At 38.1% G+C, this 21784-nt stretch overlaps 1 protein-coding gene across 11 annotated transcripts in view; it reads left to right on the forward strand.

Annotated features, from left to right (window-relative positions):
* The window catches only part of ABCC4 (ATP binding cassette subfamily C member 4 (PEL blood group)), a 152552-nt gene that overhangs the window by 25323 nt on the left and 105445 nt on the right, over nucleotides 1-21784 (forward strand). For all 11 annotated transcript variants that reach the window (XR_012652911.1, XM_075045962.1, XM_075045964.1 and 8 more), the window contains 7 exons: nucleotides 1215-1340; nucleotides 4158-4407; nucleotides 5995-6099; nucleotides 10496-10585; nucleotides 10912-11103; nucleotides 12619-12713; nucleotides 12820-12906. Coding sequence is in view for 10 of the 11 variants with exons in the window: in XM_075045962.1 (XP_074902063.1) it covers nucleotides 1215-1340; nucleotides 4158-4407; nucleotides 5995-6099; nucleotides 10496-10585; nucleotides 10912-11103; nucleotides 12619-12713; nucleotides 12820-12906 (945 nt within the window). In the remaining variant the exon portion in view is untranslated. The remainder of the gene's footprint in view (nucleotides 1-1214; nucleotides 1341-4157; nucleotides 4408-5994; nucleotides 6100-10495; nucleotides 10586-10911; nucleotides 11104-12618; nucleotides 12714-12819; nucleotides 12907-21784) is intronic.

Genomic DNA, 21784 nt, shown 5'->3' on the forward strand with positions numbered 1-21784 from the left:
AGCAAAGATAATCTCATTCCATGTCAGTATGGTTGGTTTAGGCTAAGCTATCTTCCTTAGTCTTAATAAGAAGCCCTGATTGTATTAGAGCCAAGTTCCTACACTTCCTTGTCAGTTTTCTTGTATAAATATTTCTTAATATGCTGCTTCAGCCATACCAGTGTTTATGGAACACTGGTGCTGAGAAGTTTTTTTGAAATGATGAGCAGGTGCCTGAAATTCTTTCTACTTAAGTGCTTTTAAACATGTCTATTTCTTCCAGAGCATCAGAGAAATCTTACAGGGGGCAGGTTAAGCTGACAAAACCCAACCACCCTTTCCAAAGAGGTTTTTTGTTTGTTTTAAAAAATGATCTCTGAATCTTAACTTTCATTGGTATGTACAAAAATAAGTAATTTAGCAAGAAGAGGTATGTTTTATCAAAATAAGGCCTACCATAGCTCACTATTCAGAATTGTAACAGGCTTTATTAGCATGGTTTATGCATTGATTACGTGGCTTCTAACTTTCTATGCTTTTTTCCTAATTCAAACTGTGACTTTATTATTTAATTATATGTATTTTACAATTTGTTCATAATTGCAAACATAATATGGGACTAAAATAGATATATTTACTTTAGTGTTAATTACAATTAATGCTTAAATAATATTTATTTGTTAAACATAACCATATCTAGATTAGCTCTCTTAAACTACTGCTCATGTAGTGCTATTAAGTAATCTTTGCTTCAACTAGAGTTAATCTTAAAAAGACACAAATGGAGGCCACTTTCTTTAACAACCTCAAAAGAGCCTTATGAGAAGGGTTGTTATTTTGGCATTTCAAAACCATTTCTAAAAGTAATTTTCTGATTTTTGTTTAGTTCTAAATTTAATATTTGTAAATTTTTTTATTTGAGGGTTTTTTGTGTACAAGTATGTTGTTTAAGAAATACCATGTGTTTGCGCAAGCTGATGTACAATTCTGAATATTGAATCAGCTCAGTTCCCTGAGAATAGGGAATACCAGGAATACAGACATACCAAGTCTGTCTGCTGTATGTCAGCCTTAAGATACTGTTTTAGGAAGACCCTTTAATGCAATTACAATTACATGAATCCTCTTTACAAGTAAAAGTAAAAACTTCATTAATATGAGTGTGTTATGCAATCGTAAGTAGTCTCTCTTCTTTTGAGTTTCTGAGAATTTTTACTTTGTGCTGCTATTTACAGAAGCAAGACAGCTGCCTTAACAGATGTCAGGATTAGGACCATGAATGAAGTCATAAGTGGTATGAAGATAATAAAGATGTATGCTTGGGAAAAATCATTTGCGGAACTTGTGAATGGTTTAAGAAGGTAATCCTGGAAAGATACAGCTTGGTATATGATCTATATGTTTCCATTTTTTTACATGTCAATAAGTACATTATTTTGTGCTTTTAAAGTGCAGTTTACTTCACCTTCTTTTGGCCTTTTTTTTTTTTTTTAAAAACTTCCCATAGCAAGAGTGAAGGAATGGAAATATATCCTAAGGGGACAGAAAATAGGAAAAAACCCCCCTTTTGATATTGATAAATTCTTGGGGTTTTTTATGCTTTCCTTTTTTGGTTGTGTTTAAAAACAGCAGCTAATAAACTGTAGTAGTTGTAATTGGAACAATTTAATCTTCACAGTTCTGTGAGGAACCAATAAGCAGACATTTCCCTTCTGAGAAATATATGGAATCTGTCTTTCTGTCCTAAATAATAGCATCCTCAGGTAGTACTCTGCTTCCTTTTCTGTGTTTTGAAGTATCGTTCAACCCATCTGGGAAGGGTGGAGGGGAGAAAGACAGCAGCTCAGAAACTCCCTAGTTGTTCAATTGGCAAGGCCAGCCGAGTTTGGTATCCTAAGACATTTCATTTCAGAGGTCTGTCAGCATCTGATTAAAACTTATTTATAAATTTGATTTTCAATCAATATTTGTGCTTTTACTTGACAGTGTAAGAGCATTCAGTGCTGAAGAAAGACTGTAGGAGTTCAGGTGCATATTTCTCATCACTTAATTTTCACGTTACGTTCCTCTCCAGCATGTGAGAAGAAGGTTGTTATTGTCCTGTAGATTCTCTGATTATTTTTTAAATTATTTTTAAAATTTGTTTTATTTGGAATCCTTTTTTTTAAAAAGAATTTTTTCCTTTACATCCATGAGCAGGCTTGCAAACTTGCTAATGTTCCCTGAGACATTTCTTCCCACGCACATAATCCTTTACTCCTTCAGATTATAGGATCCCGTGCTGATTGAATGATCTTGATTGATTGAAAGCTTTGCTCTCTTGCATGGAGTCAGAGAGGATATTTCTTTATTGAAAGCTTCCTCAGTGGATGTATTCACATCACTAAACTTTAGATTTCCAAGTTCAACACCTCATTAGGATTAGAGGCTTCCTTTTTAATGATAGAGAGAAATAAGCTCCTCCAAAACACATCTTGAGCCCTCTTTCTTTAACTGCGCTGTGGAAAACTGTAGTTAAAAGTGTTCAGTTCAGCCAGGTGATTTATTGCCCGCTATTTCCACAGTGGCCCTTGACAGTTGCTAAGACGACAGCTGAACTCCTCTGTTGCTCTTTTTTCCTGTGGCTGTCTGTATTAGTTTCCTTTAATATAACTCCATGCCTTAAGACAGTGTAGTATATTATATACAGCCTGTCGTTAGGCTGTAATTTATCTGATATTTATGGAGAGTAGAACAAAGAACTTGCTGATTATCCACAGATAGAGACAGGATTATCATGGATTATTAGAGGGTGGGAAAAGAGTTTCATCCAGGATTGTAGAAGTAATTGAATTAGACCCAATTCAAATAGTTTACATACAAATGTTCTTTCACTGTACTCTGGAGGAGATCAGAGACTGTGAGCCCTTAAGCTGAAAAAAATGAGTCTTTGAAGGTCTGTCAATTCAGCCAATTTGGCAAGTATAGTGGGAAAATTGCTTAACTAGTTTTCCAGTAGTGCATCTTGCATCCTTCTCTCCGTTAAGTGAGGATTTACTTCAAATTGTTTAATCATAACTTGAGTTTCTAATCTTAGTATATAGTTCCAAGTGCAAGGTAATCAAAATGATGAAGATTTTCCCTGAGAAGTGCCAGAATATTTGGGAAGAAAAATGAGGAATTGTTTCAGGATTTTATATTCTGTAGTATTTCAAGCAGATAAAATCAGAATATATGGGGAAGGAGTAAGTTGTTATGGCTCTCTTGATAAATGATTATTCTAATAAGAAGTTAAGCCTGATGGCATCCACATTGTAGATAGTGCAGTAACATTTTGAGGATTGGACTTGATGAGTCATTTAGAAGTGGAAACTGAAATTTAACTGAAGTGGAAATTGAGAACACTACGCATCAGCAGCTTTTCAGCTGCTGGAAGGAGACTTCTGTGTCTGTGCAGTACTTCAATCACTATTTAGCTCGCGTAATGGCTGGCAGAACAATTGGCCTCACAGATCAGTATTTGCTGAATTATGAACCAAAATTCCTAGAGCAAAAGAAGCCAGGAGCAGGGTCCAAATCAGGAAGGATTTACACTGACATCAAAGGAAATACTGCAAATCCTGTGATCCAGCTTGAGGAGCAACAGCTGAATAAAGGCAGATACTTGGGCCATGGGTGAACTCTTGATCCTTTGGAAGTTGCCCTGTTTTTTCAACTGCAGAGTATGTGTTGATCTTTCAGTCACAAAACTCCTGATACTCTACTGGATTTTGATATTGGAAGGATAAGGAGTTTGTGGGTGTTTGGCCTTTATACAGAGGTTTTTTCCTCTTTGCCGTTGTACACAACCCAGAAAGATTTGAAGCCGATTAGAACCTGAATTCAAATACTAGTTTGACCAAAGCAGAAAAAAAAGGGTATTTCGGTTTTCTGTCTCTGAAAAATAACTATTTTCTATAGCTACTAAGATACTAAATATAGTAATTTTCTGCACTCAATTTCTAAACCTTTTAAATTCATTTCTGTTATTTACCATATAACATACTTTCTTTACAGTTCTTTACGTATGAGTTGGGGTGGTGCAAGAGGAGGAGAAAGTATATGAAAGTAAAATCCTGAGAGTGGGTTTCCCTCACCTATTGTTGAGGGCAATTATAATGAGAGAGATTGATGTGATTGTTTATATTTTGCATTTTTAGGAAGGAGATTGCCATGGTTATGAAAAGCTCCTACCTTCGAGGACTGAACTTAGCCTCATTTTTTGTGGCAAGCAAAATAACAGTGTTCATGACTTTCATGGCATATGTACTACTTGGCAATGTTATCTCTGCAAGTCGGGTGTTTGTTGCAGTGTCCCTGTATGGTGCAGTAAGACTGACAGTAACTCTGTTCTTCCCTTCGGCTGTTGAGAGAGTATCCGAGGCAGTGGTTAGCATACGACGAATCAAGGTATGGTTATTGATTTGAATGGTATGTGGATTTCTTCTCTTATTCTAACATTGTTTTAATGTCACCAGCAAAAGCAGCTGTAATTTAGTTTTGCAGTTTGGGATTTTTAATGAAGTAACCTATTTTGAAAACTGAACATGTTGCTATGTATGCATGTGCAAAAACACGACATGCACCATAGGGCAGGCTGAAATGTAGGAGAAAAGTGTATCTGCAAAGAGGTGCTGTAGACATGCGTACAGGTATGCAGTTATGTTGGAATTGAGAGTTGGAGGACAAAGCAGGCAGATGGGAGCTGTAGGATTCATATTCCATGTGCACTGCAATACCCTGTCAGCTATGGGGGACAGGTGTGAGCTGTAGCTGGTGTCTTGTGGCTGGAGTGAAGACTCAAATTCAGTAAGGATGAACATCAGTAATGCTGCTAGTTTTGGCAGATGGGCTTTGTTTGGTTTGGTTTGCTGTGTTAAGTGTGTGTTGTGAATTAAATAGTCATGTTTGTTGTATGTACCAGTACTTTAGCATAAGCTGCAAGAGTGACAGACTTAAATGCAAAATGCATTTTTAATTTAAAACTTAAAAAGTCTCAAATTGTCAGGTTATTGAAATACAGAATTAAAGCATGCCAGCCGTTTTGGAACTTAATTTTGCAAAAAAAACCCCGGTTAATCTAATCTGGAATAGGGAAAACAAACACTTCAGATGTAATCATACGGCTTTACATAGTGTCAGTATGCCACTTGTTGATGAAAGTAGCTAAAAATCTCCTATTTTCTTCTCTGTGTGCTTGAATATCATAAATCAGTTTGTTGATAAATTTGCTAACTGTACTAAGCCTGCACAAAACCCTATGTATTAAACAAGTAATCTTTGCACTTTAAAGCAGTGTTTTGTGGAAGTTGATGCGAATGGAGTTAGAAAAGGTTAATGTGTGAAAATCATGACTACAGCAATATTTTGTAGGCACTAACACTTACTATTACTGCTTAAACTAAACTGTGGGAGGGGATAGAAGTGCTTGGGATACTGGATGTTGCACACTGTCTTTTCTGTACTCTAGTATACCCTGTGTTGAGCTGCAGGGCAGTGCTCTTTCAAGGAATATTTCAAGCTGTGCAGGTTGACACGGATGGCTGAAAAAGATGCCTTAGGAACAGAGGGGCACTTAAGCAGAGGCAGTGATGATCTGTTCCTTTGTGTTTTTTTTCTTGTCTCTGTTTCCAGCACATCCTACTGGTCACATGATTTTGCTTCTGACAGTTGGCTCCAACTCCCTTGCACTTATGATTCCTTAAGGGTGGTTTTTGGAAACCAGCTCCAGAACCAAGGTTCATTGGGCAAAGAATTGTCCTCATGTCCCCACTAGTACAAATGAAGAAAAAAGTTATACAGTTAACACCATGAATTTTAAACAGTGGGGGGGAAAATCAACACTAGAAATAAAACTTAGGTTCTACAAAACCTAACAGAAACCACACAGAACCCTCCAATTAATGTTCTGTATGCTGCTTCCAAAAACATGTCCTTGGGTTCCCTTCCCATTCTGTCTCACGTTAGGTAATATCCTGTGCTTTTCTTCTGTTGCAGAACTTTCTGATACTTGATGAGATCTCACCCTTCAAGCCACAACTGCATGGTAATAATGAGAATGTCATTCTTCATGTTCAGGATTTGACTTGCTATTGGGATAAGGTAAATTTGCTTCTACTAAATGTGAAGTGTGTTGGCACTGCAGGTATTTTAAGTCTAAAAAGCAGTATGTCTATGTATAGTGTGCTGGTGTTTTGTATTCCATCTTCTGTGTATGAGAATTCCTTTCTTGGCCAGAGGCGGGTCCGACTCGGAGCCAGGGAAGCTTTGAGCAGCTTCTCACAGGAGCCACCCCTGCAGCCCCTCCTCTGCTACCAAAACCCTGCCACACAAACACAATACAATCTTAAAAGTAGCTATTCCTAAATATTATATTAAATGGAAATCTGTGTGTTTCTGTGTGAAAATATCTCTTGTTATTAAATAGCCCTGTATTGTAGCTGAGATACTTAAATTGGAATTACGGACAGACAGCACAGTAAGGTGGGCCTTAGTGCATGTTGGTTTTTTTTTCCTGTGATATGAATGCTGATCAGTCCATTAGTCTAGAACCAGTACAATATTCTACTTCTCATAACAGTTTTGAAAGCTTTAGAGACTAGTCTGCATGTATTTGTTTCTCTGTGTATTTTGACACTGTTCAGCTACAAATTGTTGTCTGCTTAAAATGCACCAAACCCACCAAAAAGACTAGAAAAGGGGGCATTATACAGGTATGTTATGTATCCTTTTCTGTAAGAAAGGCAAAGATTGACTGTAGTTTCTGTTTTAAAACTGCAGTTGCTATGGTAAGCAGCAATTTGTGATGAGTTGTTGGAGCTATTATGAGCTGCCAGTATCCTTGCACAAGGGAAGCTTCAGTCTCCATAAGAAAGGCTGGAAGCTCTAAAGTGAATTTTGCATATAAATGTGATGCAAATAAGACAAGTCATGTAGTTCCCTTTATATACCCTCTTCCCTTACATATGTTGGGTCTCAAGAAGATAAAGTGTGAAAACATATGTGAGGATCTACCTACTGCTATTACTACTTAGCTACAAAAGAAGCATGCTATATTACTGTGCTTTAGTTTTTCAGTGTTGTCTCTGTGACATCAATCTTTCTTCATAAATTGAACAATTTTTTAAAAATTAAGTGATGTGAAAAACTTAATGGTTAATACATTCTAATGCAAAATGGAATGTATTTCTTAGTCTTTGTTTTCCTCCCAAACCACATTGGTACCACTGTTAACAATTTATAGGAAATGGTTGCATAATATGCCCATAAAACACCTTTTTTTTTTTTTTTCATGAGTTGTTTATATTGCATAAAGCAGGGCAGCATGACTGGAATTACTGGTTTCCTTTTGATTTAAAAAAAAAAACAAACCAACCAAAAAAACAAAACCACCAACAAACCACCCACAAAACTCTTAACATAATTTTCATTTTGGTATTTAATTGCATTGTGCATGGGAGAAGAATAGTTCTCCCAGAACTATTAAAAGCTGCTGAGAAACTTTCTCTTATGTATTCTTACAATGATGCAAAATAATTTTATAGAGTTGCTCACTGAAAAGTTGAGTTCTGAGAGAGAGGTGTCATAAAAGGAAATGCTATCCAACTTAGCTTGCTACCCTAACTAGGTTTCTCAAGACTCTTTGGATCTCTGTACAGACACTGTACAGCTAGATGATAACTTTTTTTATTTTTTAAGATTGTGAGCCAAAAGAGATACTGAAAAACCCCAACAACCCACAAATCCAAAATTACTAGAAGTAAAAAAGGGATTATTAGCTAGGCTTTTAGGAAAGCAACCTAACATGGTGTATTACAGTTTATCAAAATAAACAAAACCAATTAATTCATGGTCACACTCTTGTTTTACTAAGGCGAGTATTATCTTGAGTCCCACAGGCTAGTCTGATACCAGCACGGAACTAGGGTTTCTTCAGTACGGGTTTTTACTGATGTGCCTTGAGTTTACAGAACAGTCTGTCTGCTGAACTGAGCGACTTTAGGTTTAAGATTCAAGCATTTGAACAGAGGCCAAATTTATCCCTTGTAATTTAAGTCACTTAAGTGAGGAGCCTAAGTGGTGTAGTACTTCTGTGCAATATATGATCTCTGTATCCATTAGATGGGATGAATTGCCTCTTTCTCTTGGCCGTACGGTGTGTAAGGTCTGCCTAAGCTCACCTAAGGGGTTGTTGCCCCTGAAGGGATCAGTCTCGTGTCCCTCTGCCCGCACACTCTGTGTCTCTGTTCCCTCCCCTGTGCTGGTGTTAATGCTTTTATGTACGACCCTGTGGTGAACCAGTTCAGAGGAGTAAAGCAGTAGAAAATGAATTTTAATGTGATTAGTTTTCTGATACTTTAGTCCGCATGAACAACCCATCTGCAAGGTTAGGCAAGAACAAATGGCAGAAGGGAAGGGAAAGATGTGGATAGTTGGCAGGGCACAGGGGAGCTGTCAGATGAACTTAGCTGTAATACTAGTCTGTGCTCTGATTTAAGTGCCTCAGTTTAGTCCCTCAAAATGGGTGTGATGAATTCAGGAAAAATTGTCTTTAATTATAAGGCATGCTATTTTGCTAAAATACCATGCCCCTAGGTGTTTGTGGCCATGCTGTTTGTTTGCATTACGACCTTTGTATAGGGTCTGTGATATCTTACAATACCACTTTAATACATAATATTTGGGTAATAGTTTAAAAACTTTTTTGATTTTTTTCTGTAATGTTTTTAGGCTCTTATGATATATTTTTTAAAAAAACTGAATGTGGGAAGAAATATCTTTGCACCTTTGTGAATACAGAAGCACAACCTCGAGAGGTCTGAAGAAGGGCCTGTGTGCGTGAAAGCTTATTTACTTTTTCTGTATAGACTAATGGGTTTGAAAAGAGATATTTTCTCTTCCTACAAACTTTGCATTAACAACAACAAAAAAAAAAAGCCTTGGCTGCCATAAGTTGGTAGAGTTCCTCTGACCTTAGTGCTAGCTGAGCACCTGAACTATGTACTCTGGACCAGGAAATCAAATTCATGGTAAAGCCCTGATTGGGAAGGGGGTGGAGAAGAGGAAAAAAAACCCCGTTGATGCCACCTTGTGGAAATTAATAATAGCAACAAAAGTAGTTTTGCAGAGCTGGCACGATGTGCACAAGTTTGGGTTTTCATAGCGTGACTCTGATTTCGTGTGAACCCTGTGGTGCTTCAGCCAGGTGGGAGCTGTGATGGGGGACGTGCGGCTTTGAGCTCTGGGTACGATGCTGCCTACCTGACTGTTTCTCCTGACGTGAGTGGATAGGTGCATGCTAGCCCGGTTCTCCTAGCTGTCATGGATGTGGATGGATGCTGTACCTGTGTCTCTCCCAAATAATTTGAAATGAGTAGCAAGCTTCCCCTTTTCACAGTCCCAGAACTTGGTCATGCCGCATCTTTTGTGCGGGGTTAGGTGGTGGCCTCTTCAGCCTCTTGAGTTTCAGAGGATGGCTGGAGATTTTAAGCAGTCTGCAAGCTGTTATGAGGTACACTAGGTATTCTTCACCTTGTTCTTTTTTCTTGAAGCTTAAGGCTGGGTTTTTGTTTGGTCCCTTAATAGAAATACTTTTTTCTTTTTTTTTAAAGCATATATTTTCCTGTTTGCATTTTAGTGTCAGTCATGCTTAGTGTGGTCTAAGATGCATGTAAAGGCAGATCCTGTTACAAGGGTGTTCTGCTTTAATGAGAAGGAGCTGCACCAGGCCCTTAGGAATTGCGGTTTAGCATAGCTATTAAAGACATGAGCATCCTTTCTTTTCACAGGAAACGGGCATTTTTACAACCTTGATAGGAGAGGTGCAAAATATGTTGGGAAATAAGCTCTTATCAGTAGTGTAACATAAAGGCTAGGCATACTGAAAAGGAATATTAAACAATATGAGGGTAGTGTATTTTCACACAAATAGCCCACTTTGTCTGTGAAAAGTCTGAGAATCCACAATATACAAGATTAAGTTGTGTAAAATCAAATGGCGTTTTTCTGTTTTCACTTTAGATAGAGCCTTGACTAGAGCAAACACAGACCTGGCTTTCCTGGGGCTCTGAGAGTGCTTCAACTCTCCCCTTTTCCAGCATTTGTCCGGCTACTCGGAGTTGCTGGGCATGCTGTGCCGGGGCCGTGAATGCCGGTGCCATGCCTAGCAGAGAGCTCCTGTTTCCGAGGTTGCCACCCCAGCCTGGTGCTAAGCTGCAGCAAGGATGCGTGGGCTTTGAGGAAGCATGGCTTCTGCTGCCTTTGGGTTCCTTATTCCCTGAACACCGTTTTATCTGTGTTACTTGTTTGTGGTGAAGGATCAGGGTCTTTCAGAAGTGTTTGTGAATTACTGAAGAGGCAAACTGTATGCCTGAAAATATGGTGGGTGAATGGGTTGCTAATTTAGTGATTTATGTGCATTGTTTTCTGTTTCTAAAGAGTTGTTTTGATGGTGCATATTTCATTACTGAGCAAGCCTAACTTCTTCTCAAATCCATAGAGTTCAGAAAGCCCAGCACTTCAACAACTTTCATTTACTGTCAGACGAGGGGAATTATTGGCTGTGATTGGTCCTGTAGGAGCTGGCAAAGTAAGTCTTAATGTTTATTCCATTCTGTGGGATTTTTATGAGTCTGTTAAATGTGACTAGAAACTTGAAAATGTACAGTTCCTTTCTGTGTATAACACACTTCACATCAAGACACTGGCATTGAAGAAAGGCAGATGCCCTTCTGGGAGTGGGGAGGAAATGGTTCAGAGTTAAAGAGTACTTTGTATGTTGATTCTAGATGGCATGTGAAACATACTAGTTCTCTTCTACTGTTAGCAGTAGCCTGAGTGCCAGTAAACACTGCTCAGTCTCTGTGATGTCTTTAATGGAATCAAACTTTTCAATTTTTTTTTAATCTTTTCCAGTCTTCGCTCCTAAGTGCTGTGCTTGGTGAGCTACCTAAAGACAAAGGTTTGATAAATGTTACTGGAAGAATTGCCTATGTTTCTCAGCAGCCTTGGGTGTTTTCTGGTACAGTAAGAAGTAATATACTGTTTGACAAGGAATATGAAAAAGAAAAATATGAAAAAGTTTTAAAAGTCTGTGCTCTTAAAAAGGTATGGTTTTCTCTGTGTGTCTTATTTTCACGATCTTTGTTTTTATCTTAGTGTTCTTTCAGACTTGTGGTACGTGCTGCAACATATAATATATATAATTGGTTATTACTAGCATGTGAAATAAATTCTATCACTTAATAGAAGTATGTGTAATTATTTTTGACATTCGTGTGTAAGCACATTCTTGTAATTCCTGAAACTTTCACTAGAGGGAGATGTAGCTTATGTGAAGCACAGATGAAGTTGGGAAAAGCTGTTCCCAATTATTTAATTTCATAATCACGTTTAGCCCTTTTTGCTGGTGTTATGGTAGGTAGGGTTGTGTGTAAATGCAATAAAAGGTGGAAAACAAATGATCGAGCTAGTGCTATTTGTGAATTCCATTTTGTAAATATCCTATATGCTTTTTAAAAATAAAGGTCATGTATATCATGTATTATGCATTGCTTATGGCTACCAAAGCAACCTTAGTGCTATATATTGGAGAACTTGCTGAGCCTAAGTACTTTTATGAAAAAATATTTTTGAAAGGTCTGTGTGCAAAGGAGTTTGTGACATGAGATACAGAAGAGGATTAAGCCAGATTTGTCAAGAAACAGATATTTTGCTTGGCAGCTAGAAAGGTTTTATGCAGCATGTTACGATATTCCTGTCAGCAGCAACACAGGTGAAAAGCAGATGGTTACTGTGATGAAATTTTTTTACACATGGTAGATAGAGTTTTAGTAACTCCTGCTGATATTCAGTCATATGCTGTTGTCTAAACTTAAGGATTTAGTGACTTTAAAAGACAGCAAACTGCATTTAAAAAGACCCCACTTCCTGTTTGATGGTAGATTTGCTTTCATAGTTTACTTTCAAATTTATGTATCTTATAAAAGCTGTGAATAAACTTTCAGAATATGTTTTATAGCTTAATATAAAACTTCTGTATTTTCTGAATAGGAAATACAATAATATGACATGGAACATTGTATAATTTTGTTCTTACTCATAGTCCCAAGCCTTGTAAATTAACCAAATCTGTGTGGTGAATGTTGTGGTTATTTCTTTTGGATACATTGCAGTAAAAGTAATGCAGTTCTTTGGGACATTGGCAAATGGAAGATAATTTAATGATAATAGTTCAGTATTATTTATTGTGACAGCTCATTTTGTTCTAGTAAAAAATAATTCATTTACTGTTATACTTCATAATTTTTAGTTTGATTTTCTGAATCACCAGCAAATATTCCCTGTAACACTAAGAGCAGTAGTGCACTTCCCTCTGGCAAAGCTGTAGAAAAAGTGAAGTTTAAGATCTCACCTATTTTTCCTGCTTTCTTAATTATCTTTTGCTGATGGTAGAAAGTCATAAAGTAATTGTGTATATTTCATTTAGTATGAATCCTTGTATTTTAGCATGAGATAATTTAATTTTCAAATAAGAAAATGTTACGTTGAAGCAGCTTTGTTGGTCTTTGAAGTTAAAATGATGAAAAAAAAATCTTGCTATCTGTTCTTTCATGTTCACAGGACTTGGAATTATTAGCAAATGGTGACCTAACAGTAATAGGAGATCGTGGAGCTACGCTGAGTGGGGGACAGAAAGCCCGTGTAAATCTGGCCAGGCTAGTGTTTTTTGCCATTTCTAAAATTTACAAATTGTCAGACTTTAGTGACTAAAGTAAACAAATGTAAGACTTTGTGGTACTGACTTTTCTTTAAACCTTTTAGAGCTGTGTATCAAGATGCAGACATCTATCTTTTGGACGATCCACTGAGTGCAGTAGATGCTGAAGTTGGAAGACATTTGTTTGAAAAGTATGTTACTGCTTTATTTTCATTTAAAATACAATTGTTATCTTCTAATTCCTTATAGAAAAACTTGAGAAAGCATTTTGGGGGAGATGCATCTCTTAACAAAACTTATTGCATTCACTTTCTTATTTATTTTTCCTCTATTTTATGTATTTGGAAGACGTATATTTTTTTCTTGTGTGTCTCATTTTGTTCTTTATTTTTAAAAGCTCTGTAAAGTCTGTTTTGAAGATATTATAATTAGAGTTATTCTTAAGGCAATATATGCTACTTTCTTGAAGAAAATGTCAGATTTCATACATGAGTATTGTGGTTTATGAATATTGGGGTTTATGAATATGAGTACTGAGTGAAGAATAATATGGGGTGGGATTTTAAATCACTTCTTAGTTTGCTGCAGGTTTATTTGCATAGTAATAAGCACCCAATTCAAGTGGCTAAAGGAAAGGACAGAACTCTCTTAGATTCTTGAGTCATTTCGGTTCTTGAATGGTTGAAATTTCTCTCAGGTAGGTGAAACAGGGAACCATGACCCATGGAGTAGACTGTGGAGAGCAGAAATAGAGGAAAAGAGAATGTGTAAGCTTACCATGAAAGAGAGAGAGATTGGACCTTCCTCAGTTCCTGAAGAAATAGGAGAGTGTTCATTAAAAGTCAGGTTCCTTTCTCAATAAATTTCCTCTTCTCCGTCTCTCTCTTCTTTCAAACTGTATAATCTATGGCACATAGTGAGTATGAGAGTAATCCAGTTATTCCCAGCCAGTGTTTTGTCCTTGCTTCTTCATAGCCTGCAGCTCTCAGTATCAAAAGGTATAATCTAGAATTTATTAGAAGGAAAAACTTCCATTGACTGAATTCAGTGGGCTTTGGTTGAAGCCTTAAATGAGAGCGTTTTGTTGAGCGTGCGTACTTACATCCTTTGAATTCCACACTTCACATATATGAATTAATTTGGTTTTACTGTTGTTCCCTCCCCTCCACCCCTAGAGAATCATAAAAACTTGTCTTGCAGAAACGGTCGTAGAATTTGCATTGACTAGCATTGGATGCGTGTTCTTTTTCCCCATGCAGGGAAGCTTTTAGTATCTAAATTTGAAAATTGTACATGCTGTTGATGTTTGCAGTTTCAAATCTGGAGATCCCTCTGAAACCCCATCAACATTTTGTTTTATTTTATTGATTTCTTCAAATGGCTACTGTTTTTTGCCATCATCCAGTATGGAGTAAGAATTTTATGATGCATAGGCTTTATGTTCATTATGCTGTGCAGGATCGTTTTCACCTGCTACGACTGATAGATGGACTTCATTACTTCTGTAGTTCACACACTATCAAATTCCTTTAATGCCTGTTGAAGCTATCTAGGCTTTAGCTGCTGCTTTTCTGTTTCTGCACAAGATCACTCTACAACTCCAGGATCTGACTGTATCAGTGCCTGAGTTCTGAAAGTGCACCCACCTGAGCTGTTAACCTGTCTCTCCCTTAAGTCTTAAGGTCTTTTCACAGAGGAAAATGGGAAAGTACAGTAGTGCCTTGCCTCCTCAATTTATTCTACGTTTTACGTGAGCTGTGACATTAGGAGCATCTGCATCCTACTGCAAAACTGGAAGTCTGGATTTTTGTATGTGCAAAACCATAAAGGAACTAGAAACAATTGTTCTGTGAGCACAGCGTATGTTTTGCTGATAAATGTTTAGAGACGAGGAGGAATAAGGAAATTTATATCAGAGAATCTGAAACTCAGAAAACTAGCTGGGGTTCTTCCTTTACTTCCGCTAACCTTTCCTCCCCAACTCTAGATGAGTTTGGGCGAAACAGATAAATGTAGAATGTAAGCATTTGGTGGAGAAAATGGGCTGGGTGGAGTAGTAGTGGCAAGGAAAACTGAGTAATGCCTCCCTGCTCAAGATCTTACAGGAGGGCTTTTTTACAAACAGAAGTTGTCTTCTGAGGCCTTCATGGCAGCTATAAAAGGTGCTGGGGGTAGTGGGGGGAGTGTTACATTCAGTAGCTCACTTCGAAAAACAAGGCAGAGCATGTTCTTTAATGATTCCTGAATAGTGCTAGAAATGTGGAGAAGAGAGCACTTGAGCAAGAATGATTTCTTAACATGGCGCTGAGGAATGTCCAAGATGCCACTTCATACAAGCTGCCCCCAGGAGTCCAAACCACGAGGCATAAAACAATGGAGGAGATGGAAGAAACGGGAGTATTTAATGAGAATCTGAAGTGGATATTGTTCAGTTCACTCACTCTTTCTTTTTTTTCCCCTTGTAATTTTATATTAATGTTTAGTTTTTTTAGAATTGTCTACTCTATGTGTTTACATCAAGGATAGGTATGTTCCTAGTAATTCCCCAAAGCTACGGTCTGTGCATGGCTGGTTCATTACATTTGCTGCTTCTCCCCGTTCAGTTCAGCTACTGCAGTAAACAGTTTAAAATATATAAATACTTTTCAAATAAGGAAGAATGCGAGTAGCACAGCTCTGGTGGGAAAACAGTCTACGATATTATTAATAAGGGATTGTGTCTCTTAAGAATTTCTCTGTAATACAGACAAGTTGTTCCATGGATGATGGAGCAGATAAAGCCAGCTTTCCAATGAATTCCTCTCTTCTGGTCAGATTCCTTGGGGCATAGTAAGGTATAAACTGGAGATTCCCTGGTTTTGTGTTATTTGTAGCCTCTCTTCCTGTGAGTTCTCTTGATAGTTAACAGTAGGCATGCTTCAGCCTTTTCCCAGAGTGGGGGGTATTGGGGGGACACCAGTATGGTTCTATGGTTTTGTATATATTTTTGTGTATATATGAAAAGATGCATGTATTTTATTTTTATATATATATAAAATAGCTTTACATTAACTTTTAAGGAATGTTGTATTTTGAGACCTCTAGTTTTGAAATGAGGGACAGCCGTACAGATACAGTAGCACATTTCCTTGTATGACGAAGTTTGGAATAGCCTGTGATGTTCTAAGAAAATCATTCAGTCGTGCTTGGATCCCAAGAAATTTCCTGCTCTCCCTGTGCATCTTTGTAAACATATTTCTATAGATTATATGGTTTCAGATCACCTTTGGATGGTGTCCCATCAGTGATACTGGCTCAAAAATGGTGCTTTTAAGAGTGAAACTTATATTCCATCAGTCTATTGAGACAGATGCTCTTCTCTAGGTATTCTTCTTCCCTTGTATCTTTTCCAGTGGCAGGAGCTGTGTGCCAGTGATGATCATCAGTTGATGATCAGCCTGATTTCTTTCTGTTCCTCCTCTGTGCTTGTGAGAGTAGAGAGAATTGCAGAACAGTTGGGAATCTTTTAAAATCAGACCTAAAGTTGTGATGATACTTGGGAGTGGTATGCACAGGTGTATCATTCCTACTATCAAACAGAATTCTGCAATTTTTTTAAATTTTTTTTAGCACAAAGCTGTTTTGAATGTATGGTTGTTAGTCTTTTCTCTCTCAATTTTGCCTCTGGAACTAGATAAAAGCTGCAGAAGAAATCACTGCATTTATCATAGCACAGTAATGAACTTTTAGCATCTCTTCAGATGGAGCACCTTGGTACTAGGCGATGGCCTTCCATAGGAACTCAAGGGATGTGTAACTGGGCAGTGTGTCATGGGATAACCATATATCGAGCTGACTGGAGAGTCACCTGGCAAGTTGACTAGGTGTCCTGAAAGATGAAGTCTCTCCGTTGCCATCTGAGGTAACTGAGTGTTGCTCTGCAAGAGAGGGAAGGGAGCAGTCATGGTTTTGTAGCAAAGGTGTCCTTTGTAATTGCAGAAAAAGGTGAGGAAGAATTGAACTGATGGCAAAGGAGAGCAGGAAATTCCGTCATGCGAAGTGCATGGATTAAGAGATCCTGAATTCCTCAGTGTGTTCTTAGCTAAGCCCCAGAAATACTTGAGGGGAGGAGCAAAATGGAGTAGGGTAAATAAGTAAAAGGATTTTTTTTTTAATTAGATATACAGATCTGAATATTTACTTTGTTTGAAGTCATTTGATTTTTGGAACCTGTAGGATTCCATGGGTGCTTTCAGTCTCGTATCTCTCGAAGTGGGGCATGCTTGTAGATCTCCTGTAATGTTGGAATTTTGAGGAAAAAGTGCTATTATGGTGGTGTAGGTAATGAAAAGCACGTGGAGCTCATCAGTCCTGTAAAACTAGCAGATAAAAGCTAGCATGTCTCGTTTCTGTAGAGGGATTACAGACACAATCAGTGTGTCAGAGGAACCAAACAAATACAACCTTGGCATATGCTTGCCAGTGCTGTGTTTAAAGTCATACATATATTGCATGCTTTGTCCACTGATGGCAAGTGTACAGGGGAGTTAGTGTGTAAATTTAAGGATTTCACTCTGCTCCCTTTTAGGTAGGATCTCTCTAAATCAAGGATCTCTCTAAGGCTTCCCAGTTTGTGTTTCACACCTGGTCCATGCTCATTATGCCTCTTATACCACTGCAGTGGTTAAAGTCACTATGAGAACTACTGGGCAAACTTGAATGCCCTGCACCTTTTTTTTTTATTACAGGTGTTGCTCTTAAAAACATAGTAGTTCTACCTTTGCATTTAGATGATACAAGTGAAATTCCATGCGCTTTGTTATGTTTATTATAGGGAATATGTTTAAATAGTACAAATATGTTGTAGTAATGTTGCTCAGGGTTTGGGGCGGGGGGGGTGTGTTTTGGGTTTTTTCCTAGAAAGTGAAAAGCATAATTGTAATCACTGTACATTTCACAATTTCTTGAAAACACACAATTTCACGTTTTTTTTGTCTCGCAGAAATGTATGTGGGTTTTGGTTTGGTTTTTTTGGTGTTTTTTATTGTTTGTTTGGGTTTTGTTTTTTTGGTTGGTTTTTTTTCTAAATCATGCCATAGAAAAGCAAAAACCCACTTGCAGAACCCCAGTGTAGTTGTGTGCTTTTAGTGGCCTGTGGGTGCAGTTGCAAAACAGTATTATGAATACTAAACCAGAAATGGGCTCAAGGGGGAGGTACGCAAATTCATGTAGGAAAAGTTCACAAAGGGCTACTTAACCACTAAGATCTCTGACTTCAAAAGTCCCTAATACATGGACTCTGGAAGCTGGAAATGTGTACCAGAGGAAGCACCACTGTATGTTTCCTTATATACTTTCTCCAGCCATCCACTGCTAGCTGGTGCCCGGGATGGTATTTTGTGGACCAGTTGTCCTTACACGTTAGCCCAGTGGAGGCTGGGACTTGTCATGAGATGGAGATAAATGGTTAACAAGATAAGCATAGAAATAGAAACAGCATAGTAGAAGTAAGTGTGTGTTTCTTGTCTCTGGCAAACATATCACACCTTCCTCCCCCCCCCCCCCCAATTTTGTAAACTTCGAAATGTACAAAAACAACTAGGGGATTGTTCTCCCTAAACCACTTAAATTTAAAGGGAAAGGAGAGGAAAACAAATGTAGTAAGTTAATTAATGTAACAAAGGCTTTATGGCTGTGAGTGTTTCTGCATGTTCTTTAATTTCATTTCAGTGGTTATTTCCATTGAAACGAATATGAGTATTAACTAGAGTAAAGTTAAACTTGCATGTGAACTTCCAAAAAGGAGAGGCAAAAAGAATGGTAAGGAAGGAAGTGGAATCATTAAAGAAGACACATTTTGCAGAGGTGAAAGAAAGCTGGTTCTTGGAGATAAAAACTTAAAAAAGATTAAAGAACAACTTGTCTCAAAGGAAAGAAAACCTGATAGGGAAGGAAGAACAAGTGAGGATTTGTACACACGAAAGCATCAAGACACTGCCTTTGCGTAGAGGAGCACCATGTTGTTGTAGGCCCCCTTCTGAGTAAGTGTCTTCTGCTGCGTGCTCTGCAGTATGAAAGCTCAAGCAAATTTCTTTTTTTCTTTTCTTTTTTTAATCATACAGAAGTTTGCTGTCAAAGTGCAATGACTTTTTAAATGGGTGATAGTATACTGTTAGTTAGGTTTGTTAATTTGAAATATTGTTCATTTATTTTTATTGAATTGGAAGAGTGTAATTTCTGGAGAGATCTATCCTCACTCTGGTATTCCTGATGATGGATGAAGGTCATTGATGCTACATTTTCAGGTGATGGAAAACCTGGCAATGTTTCAAGCAGTTCTGGAAGACGGACAGGGATTTGGAAAGTCTTGGTTACAGGATGTGAATTAATAGATGCACACAGCAGGGATAAGTGCAAAGTGTTGACTCCATGAACAAACAATGAGCAGGGATCAGTAATGCAGCAGTTTATGGAAAAGGAGAGGCAAGATTGTGGTAGATCTCAAATCCAGTATGAGTCGGCAACATTGTGCTCTTGGTGAGGAAGCTGTGCCCTGGGATTTATGACCAGTACTATATCTAGCAGTACAGGTAAAGTATCCTCCTGTTATGTTTTGTACTTGTAAGGTCTCAACTGGAATAATGTTCCAATTTTGTGCACTTCCAAAAAATGTACATCAGCTTCAGGCTCCAGTGTAGCCCATCAGGAACATTTGGGTCTTGGGGGCAGGGAGAGGAAACTACTTCTTACTTACGAAAAGGTGGGAAAAAAGGATTTGGGGGATTTTATTTTTGGGGGTCTGACAGAAGAAAAAGAGGCATGAAAGAGAGAGACAACGTGAAAAGGGACTGTGCACACAGATATAAACTGGTCTACTGTCCTCTGGGAAGCAGTGGATTTAAATTGTACCAGAAGATGTAAACTTGGACTTCAGAGGGAAAAAACCCCCTGTAATGCTAAAGGTAGCTTGCCCTTGGAATACATTTTCAAGAATTTTGAAATTTCTGTTGTTGAGCTTAAAACAAACAGATACAGAACAACCTATCCAACATCTGTCAGGAATGGTTAAGTTTAAATTGATTCTTACTTGGGGGAAAGGATGCAACTTTCATAGTCCCTTCATCCCCATTTTCCTTGTACAGAAGAGGCTGAAGAACCCTTGGGTCTTCTCTGTCCATGTATATTCTGGCTGTGTGTGTGTGTCTGCCTGTGCTTGTGTATTTAATAAATGTGGCAATGGCAACTGCGTTTTGTGCAGTAATTTGTCCTGCTGTCATGCATTAAATGTGCCCACAGTGTAACAGAGTATGCCCCTCGAGAGAGTAATGGAGAAGCACAAGGAAGGTGAACGGTGGGGTTTTAAACAAGTAGAAAGGTGGTGGCAGTTCTGGGCGTACTCCAGCAGATGTCTCAACCATTGGAGCAGGTATGTCCACTGCTGAGGCAGGCTTTCCCTGGATTCTCTGCATCATCGGTGAGAAAGGGAGACACTGTCAGATGGTGGTTCAGCTAGAATTGGATGGTTCACCTAGAATTGGTGGTTGCTTTTCTTCAGCTACACAGAGCAGTATTTCTGGAAGAAGATGCACGATGAAACTAAGCCTTAATGAACCAGTTTAAAACATTAAACACTTACGGACTATTTTGGGTTTTTTTCTTTTTCAGTTCTAAGACAATAGCAAGTTTTCACTAAGAATTCGGCAAGCTCTGAGTTGTGTGCCAGCCCTTTTATCACATTTGGTTTTGCTGAGACTCTCTTTGAACTCTGCTTTCAGTCTTCTGTGGCAACCAAGGCACTATACAAACTCCATGCTCACTCTAAACTGCAGAATGGATGATGTCAAATGAGAGAGAGAATATTAATAAAAAAAAAATAAAAAAAAGGTTTTGAACATAAAGCTTAAGTAGTTTGATGTTTTGAAACAGAGCTTAAGTATATACTTAGTATTTTACTAGCTTTGCAACTTGGGTGCTTCATGATGATAGCGTATTTTAAATGGCAAAATTTTCTAGTGAGCTGTCTGAGCAGCGAGTTGTTTAACTCAGTAATAGATCTAACTATACGCTCTTTGTTGTGATTTTTCCTCCCTGTGCTCATGCCAGTGAATTGTGACGACAATTTTTCTACTCGCCTGTTATCAACAAACTATTCAGCTAGCTTCTTTCTACCCAGATAGACATCAAATCAAGAGTTGTTGTTTTTTTAGAAGTTCTCAGTTGAGTGACCTGATATATCAGTGGAAATTTATATTTCCACAGAGGTCATTTTTGCCTTCTCTCCTGAGATCCAGATCGTGCAGGATGCTGTGCTGACAGCTCTGGCAGTTCTAATCGGTTTGCTCTGATGCTGTGATCACCCACTTTTTTTTTCTCATGTCGTGTTCCCTCCCCCCCCCCCCCCCAAATGCAAACTTAAAATGCAGTGGGCTCACCATGACTCAGGATCAAGATTTAAAGGTTTTCAGCCATTGGATTTTCTAGTGGCTAGTTTGTCCCAGTAAGCTGTTAGACATACATCTGGCACACAGAAAATTCAGTGATCAAAGTGGTATGTAGGCTGTGGGACTATGTGAGAGAAAGCTAGATCTCTTCATGGTGAATACCTGATATATTCTCTTTTGGCAGTTTTCCTGCTAGGCAAGTAAATATTCTGTAGCCTCTCTGATCTTTGTCCAGCTCTCTGGATACGTTTTGTTGAAGATTATGTTTTGTTGTGTGCCTTTAGCTGGTGGTCTAGTTGCCATGTGGTTTGTTTCGGTGACTGCTCAGAGGGTGGAAGGTAACCACACCAGAATAATACTCCCACAAAGAGCTTGATGTATAAATAGCTGCAACTGCTCAAATAGTTATGCTGCTGCAAATACCTTGATTAATTGTTATCTTGGCCACCTAAGAATGGCATCATGGGTTTTTAGTTGCTTCTTGAATCCTGCATAGCAAGCATATAACTTTCTTAGGAAGAGTGTTGGTTTTAACTTAATTTTTCTGCACAGTTTATTTGGAACACTATAATATACTTTCTGCATGTAATTATGCTGACTAATATTAACCATTTTATAGTAGTCCCTACAGTCTTTGTAGGAGTGATAA

The sequence above is a fragment of the Buteo buteo genome, chromosome 14 (assembly GCF_964188355.1).
Source record: "Buteo buteo chromosome 14, bButBut1.hap1.1, whole genome shotgun sequence".
NCBI lineage: Eukaryota > Metazoa > Chordata > Aves > Accipitriformes > Accipitridae > Buteo > Buteo buteo.